Raw genomic sequence first — 6,700 nt, 5'->3', positions numbered from 1 at the left:
GAGTTTGGATAAGATATGCGCGATTTATCCAGTTTGATTACGCCATGTGGAGATCTTGCAAGTGTCCTGATCACGCGTTCTGATATCTCTATATAAACCGTCCGCCGCCGCCTCACAACATACACAAAATTAATCTAGGGTTTGCCTCCTCCTCTGTACCGTGCCGTCACTCGTAGTCTACTCCGTCTTGCTTGTCGGCATGCACTGGCGATCGGGAGAGCAGATCTCCAGAACCTTTGCCCTCAACGTCCTGCACTGAGAGAAGGCGACAATAAGGTTTTTGGCAAGTGCTTCACGCGACGGCTTGCTGGTCTTCCACGATGGCTCATCTTCCTCTACGCTTGAGGGTTGCGCGATGATGACAACACCCAGCACCACGCGTTGTTCCTATGATGCGTGCTACTCTTTGTCAATCCGATCCACAGCAGAAGCAAAACCCTCGGTACGTGTTCACCATATTCCATTTATTTGACCTGTTCATGATTTACAGCCTGGTTTACATATATGTATCACATGATGTGGTTGTACTAGTTTACATGCTTCATATCATTTGATGGAATATGGTGATACATGATATTAAATCAATATGCTTATAGTTCAATATAAGCATATATTGATTTAATATCATGTATCAATGTATGCTTATATTTTCAAAACTTTGTAGAGTACTCCGCCGGTTTCTTCGGTAGAAACCGACACCGAACCCAAATAGTGTGGTTTTCCTTGGCTTGGCTTCCTAATTTGTTACTAATGAAATCGGTTAGTGTTTATAAAAAGCCGAACATGCACAAAATAGTACAAATCGAAACGAATAAACCAAACAATCATTCCTAATTCCGACAACTTGCTCTGTAGCAGCAATGGAGGGAGGAGGGTGGGTGGTGCCAACACGTCAGGCTGAATTGTTATTTCCGTGCTACTCTCTCTGTCCCATAAAAAATAAATCTAGAATATGATGTGATTCTAGGTTCAGATTCATAGTAATGTATCACATCTTGCTCTATGTTTGTTTTTTTTCGGACGGATGGATTATTTGGGAGTGACGCTGGCAAAAAAAAAACACCAAAGTTCATATATAAGCCCGGTCCACATCGCTTAAAAAGAATTAGTATTCCCTCCCATCATTAATATATGACGTTAGTGTAAAAACCGTCATATAATGACCAAAATAGAATTAGTACCATATGTTCGTGAATGAATCTGCCGTGCAATGCAACGACACGCGGTCCACTTGTATTGCACAGCCCGTCCCCGCGGCCCGCGGTGATGGATGATGGTCTATTGGTCTGGTCCCCAAGCCCCGCGTCCCCAACGCGTTCTTCGTCCGGTTCGCCGTCCCCCGTCACGCATTCATTCCCACTCCCAATAATCATCCTCCCTGTTTCTCTTTTATAAAAAAAATAATAATAATCATCCTCCGCTCCGCGACGCTCGCGCCCACGGGGAAGCCAAACCCAGCCACTTTCCCCGTCTCCTTCCTCCCCTACTCCGGCGCCCTCCCCTCCTTATCCATCCGCACCCACCTCCTCCATCCTGCTATAAACCAACCCCAAGATTTGTCACCCTCCGGTAGGTAGTACCACTCCAATCCCAATCCAAGCCTGAATCCTCTTTTGATGTGATGGCAGTGGAGCGCGGCGAGCGCCGTGGCGGCGGCATTGGGTGCCTCTCCTGCTGCTTCGGCGGCGGGGACGGGGACGGGGAAGGAGAGGAGCTGGGGCAGCGCGCGGCGAGGGCGCTGCGGACGTCGTCGCGGTGGGTGCGGGACCGCGCCGTGGAGCTGCCGGAGATGGTGGCGCTGGCCGGGGGGCGGCGGAGGAAGCCGCATCTGCAGCATCATCAGCAGCAGCAGCTGGCCGGGGAGTTCCGCTACGACCCCGTCAGCTACGCGCTCAACTTCGAGGAGGACGGCGACGGCGAGGCCCAGCCGTTCAAGTACATGGCCTTCTCCGCGCGGCTGCCGGCGTCCCCGCCGCCGCCGCCGCCGCCGACGGCGCTGCCCGTCGACCGGGGTTCTTGAATTGATTGTTAGGCCGTTCGGATGTACATACGTACGGGAGATTAAAGTTTGGGTTTCTTTCTCTTTTTTTTTTGTTGTTTGATTCCTTCGATTTTTGTTGGCGACTACGAGCGCTGATATGTGTACAGGAGGATTTGAATCGTTTCTTCTTTTGGTTTTTTTAAGCAGAGATTTCCTTTTCTATTACAAGTTATCTTGGCTCTGAAGAACGTTGTTTTTTTGTTTTAGTGCTAGTATATGCTTCTGAGAAGAATGTTGTTTATTGGGGTAGCAAAATCTCAAGCCATTGCCTTGTTCTTTGAAAATACTAAGTTATCCATGTGTTATATTGCCAGCACCTGGACCAATAGATTCGGTAGATTCATATTTAAAAGAGTTTTAGTATCTAACATATGTTCACATGCTTCAGCTGTCAGAATCACACAACCTACTGCAACTGAAACTACAGAGTACAGACTACAGTTTGTATACAGATTTAAACTACAGGTTGTATACAGATTTAAAGAAGGCTTTAAAGAATCACAGCATACGGTTAGATGACAAACAAACCATTAGCACATGATTAATTAAATATAATTATTAAAAAATATATGTTTCTTTGATTTTAAAATAAATTTTATATAATATATTAAAAAATACAGTTTAATGGTTTAAAAAACATAATGTAAACGAAAAGGTTGCAAAACCCAGACTCTAACGAACTCGGCTCATGTCATCCCAGCTCTAAAGTAGGCAAAAGAAGCCCAACCCACAGCTCACTAGCCCAGAAGCAATCAGAATAGAAGGGTCACTCAACATTATTTATGTTTGGAAAAAGTATACTTTGGCTCCCTCAACTATCGCCCGAGTACGACTCATGTCCTCCAACCACAAAACCGGGTATATCGATTCCTCCAACTATTAAAACTGGTGCAGACAATATCCCTCGGTGGTTTTCGAGGTGGTCCTACATGGCGGTCTTGACCAAGTCTTTGTCCTACGTGGCTCTTACTTGGCATTAGAATAAAAACAAAAAAAAAATGTGGGACCCATATATCATTCACACAAAAAAAAAAATGTGGGACCCACATGTCATCCTCCCTCTCCTTCCCTACTTCCTCCCCCTCTCTCCCTTCTCTCTCTCCCCCTGTCCTTTCTCTTGGCCGGAGCGGCTGCGGGGATGGCAGTGGCGAGCGGCGGCGGCGGCGGTCGGGACGATGGCGGTGGGAGCGGCGGCGGCGGTGATGGGAATGAGGATGGCGGCAACCAAGGAGTGCGACGTAGCGGCAGCGTCACTGGCCGAGTTCCACGCGTCGCCCGCCGGTGTCTGCGGCCTCGTCGAGTCTGGCGCCACCGCCGTGCCACCGTCGTGCCACCGCTCTTCCTTTCGCCAGGCTACGGCCGTGCGCGCTCGCCGCCACCTCCACCGCTGCGACCGACGGCCTTCGACAGCAGCGGCGGCGGCTGTTGGATGGGGATGGTGGAGTAGGTGACGCCTCCTACGGGTGCTAGCGAGTAACACAGCGAGCGGGAGGCGATGGGCTGCTCGTGGAACGCCCGCATGGCGGCGACGGAGGAGGCGACGGTGTCGTGCGGGTCACCGTGGCTAGTGAGATGAAAGAAGCCGCACGAGCATGCAGCGACGCGGACGACCGGGACGGTGGCCGAGCACGGGAGGGAGGGGTCCACAGTCGGGATGGCGAAGGCCATTGGTCGCGGCGGCGGAGGTGACGGCGAGCGCTCGTGACCGTAGCCTGGAGGGAGGAAGAGCGGTGGCATGGCGGTGGCGCCAGACTCAACGAGGCCACGGACACCGGCGGGCGGTGCATGGCACTCGGCAAGTGACGCCACCGCGGCGTTGCACTCCTCGGCTGGCACCACCCTCGTCCCCACCGGCACCGCCGCCACCGCCGCCGCTCCCCACTACCATCCTCGCCGCCACTCCGGCCAAGAGAAAGGCAGGGGGGAGAGAGAGAGAAGGGAGAGGAGGGGAGGAAGAAGGGAAGGAGAGGGAGGATGACATGTGGGACCCACATGTTAGTGGGTCCCACAATACTTTTTTTTGTGTGAATGATATATGGGGTCCCACATTTTTTTTATTTTTGTTTTTATTCTAATTCCACGTAAGCGCCACATAGGACAAAGACTTGGTCAAGACCGCCACATAGGCGCCACGTAAGCCAAAACCACCTCCAAAACCACCTAGGGATATTGTCTGCACCGGTTTTGATAATTGGAGGAGTCGATATACCCGGTTTTGTAGTTGGAGGACATGAATCATACTCGGGCGATAGTTGAGGGAGTCAAATTATACTTTTTCCTTTATGTTTTGAAATGACAAAAAGTTTAATTTGGCTCCCGATCGAGTTTGAATAGCATCCCACAACCGCTAAACCACAAACGAGGTCCCAAGATGGTTTGGATGGCGGTTTCGGTTAACGTGGTTGGATTGACTTGATCCTCATCCCACTTAATCTAATACATGATCGAGTGGATGATTAAGCAATTTAAAAGATGGCACATATCTAGCCTTAAACTTAATCGATATCATGAGGCAAATGGTTTCGTACACAAATACACTAAGGTTTGTGATCCCTAACTCGCATGGTTCCTAGTCTACGTAGAAAATTTTTATTTCATGCTATCGTAGCCTACCCGTATCCCTTCATCACCCTCTCTCCCTCTCTATCCCCTTTGGACGGTGGCGGATGTCGAGGTTGAGCATCGTCACCATCTTCCTCCAACATGACCCCTCCCTTTTCCTTGGCCATGCACGGTAGTGGTGGTGGCCGGTGGGGGGCGGAGGGGTCTAAAGGCCAGCGAGACGGTGCCTCTTCCCCTTCTCCCCTACCTCCCCGGATGCGGCCATCGGCGCCTCCTTCCCCTCCCTTCGGCGCTAGATGTCGAGCTCGTGTTTCGTCACCGTCTTCCTCTAGCGCAACCCCTCCCTCTCCCTTGGCTGCGCACGGTTGTGGTGGTTGCCTGCGGTGGCGGAGGGTGTAGAGGCCAGTGGCATGGAGGCAAAGCTAATGGATGTCCCGGTTTTACCGTTGTGGGACCCGATTCAATCAACCTCAATCATTAGATAAGAGAACTAAAGTGAACTTTTTCTTTTAAAATCGCTATCAAACGGATGGCCCCCGGGCCCTGAACATAAAAGAAAAATGTCAATCCCATTTATTCTAAGCCAGAATCTTAACTATGACAAGTTTGGTTTTAAAATGGAACATGTTGCTTGATGATGGTCCTCTAGAATATTCACGGTAAAGAAGTGCTCGACCTGTCCTCGACAGCAGTTAAAAGGAACGCAAAATATAAATTCAAATAAACAAAACAGAAAAATAAATAACAAAACCACGTGCACCTCTATTGGGGTGCGGCTTCCTCCTAGTTAGAATGAATATTCAACTCAGGCGGGGTGAACGAAACAATTGCTCAAGGATTAAAGACATCGGCAAACATTGATATACATATGCCGTTGTTGATGCCAATGATGACAGCAGTGCCTCAAATATTTTATGGACGTATTCAGCTTGGTGGGCAACCACATCAGTATGAAGAACTACATCAATATTGGCCAGAAGAACCTCATCAGTATACGCATGGTGAAGGGTATCATTGTATGCAAGGAACAATGTCGCATCACTATAACATGGACAATGTAAGGAATAATGAGTGGGCCGATAGAGATGATGAGAGAACAGTTTGGGATCGATCAAACCTATATGTATCAATGCCCATATCCTAAGTAGTTTGATAGGGTTCCAGATTTCTCTAAATTTTTAGGACAAGACAATATACCAACAATTGAGCATTTCAGTCGATTTTTAGCTTAGTGCGGAGAAGCATCAGCTGGTGAAGCTTTGAAAGTTAGATTCTTTCCATTGTTATTGTTTGGATCGGCTTTTATATGGTTTCATCATTACCTTCAAATTCTATCAAAAGATGGGCCGATCTAGAAAAGCAGCTTCATAAGTATTTCTTTGCTGGAATCAATGAGATGAAACTCACATATTTGGCATTGCTTAAGCAACAAGTAGATGAATCGGTTTTGGAATATATTCAAAGATTTTGTGATGTTCGCGGTCGATGCTATAGTTTGAGCTTAAGTGATGCACAATTAGCAGAATTGGTATTTCAAGGATTGTCAACACCTATCAAAGAAAGATTTTTCCATTCAAGAGTTTGAAAGTTTAGCTCATCTGATGTAGAAGGTATCAACTCATGAAAACCGATTGCAAGAGGCAAAAGATGAATAAATTTTGAAGTCATAAAGATCAGGAAGAAGATAGTTTTGTAGTATGAGTTCTCATACTCAAAAATTAGGAGGCATGTGTTAACACCAAAATTTGGTACGGTTCTTTAGTGGATTCAATTAAGGAAACAAATTGATTTATCGATGGAAGTTTATCCAGATCATGCGAGGTCAAGGAGGAATCGTGAAGACTACAACAAAGGCAGTTTCATATTTTTAGTATATCTCTTAAATATGTAGGTTTAGTTATTTTCCTTTTCTTGTTAGGAAATTTTATACCGTGTCTAATAAAAAGTTGTATCAATCTGAGATTATAAATATGTACACCCGAAGTCTTTGTAAGACATCTTCACATATCAATACAATTCCTTTTGGTGCATTGTGTCACACCCTGAAGTTCTTTCCCAAGCCTAAATTGAATTTATAATCCACCAGAGAAAATATCG

The 6,700-nt window shown here is 47.3% G+C and overlaps 2 protein-coding genes across 2 annotated transcripts; one reads left to right on the top strand and one right to left on the bottom strand.

Annotated features, from left to right (window-relative positions):
* Positions 1-1,571: 1,571 nt before the first annotated feature.
* Positions 1,572-2,209, top strand: LOC4345192 (uncharacterized). Its single transcript, XM_015793569.3, has one exon. The coding sequence runs from the start codon at positions 1,622-1,624 to the stop codon at positions 2,018-2,020; it is 399 nt and encodes a 132-aa protein (XP_015649055.1). The 5' UTR covers positions 1,572-1,621; the 3' UTR covers positions 2,021-2,209.
* A 1,185-nt stretch (positions 2,210-3,394) lies between these two features.
* LOC107281926 (1-aminocyclopropane-1-carboxylate oxidase homolog 1-like) lies at positions 3,395-3,778 on the bottom strand. The gene has a single exon (XM_015793762.1). It carries the CDS (start codon positions 3,776-3,778, stop codon positions 3,395-3,397), a length of 384 nt encoding a protein of 127 aa, XP_015649248.1.
* Positions 3,779-6,700: the final 2,922 nt, after the last annotated feature.

The sequence above is a fragment of the Oryza sativa genome, chromosome 8 (genome assembly GCF_034140825.1).
Source record: "Oryza sativa Japonica Group chromosome 8, ASM3414082v1".
NCBI lineage: Eukaryota > Viridiplantae > Streptophyta > Magnoliopsida > Poales > Poaceae > Oryza > Oryza sativa.
Note: the sequence above shows the minus strand (reverse complement) of the source record. Positions and strands in the feature narration are given on the sequence as shown.

What these genes read in the sequence shown, in the direction of transcription:
- LOC4345192 (XM_015793569.3), top strand. Translation starts at nt 1,622, where the DNA reads ATGGCAGTGGAGCGCGGCGAGCGCCGTGGCGGCGGCATTGGGTGCCTC.
- LOC107281926 (XM_015793762.1), bottom strand. Translation starts at nt 3,778, where the DNA reads ATGCCACCGCTCTTCCTCCCTCCAGGCTACGGTCACGAGCGCTCGCCG.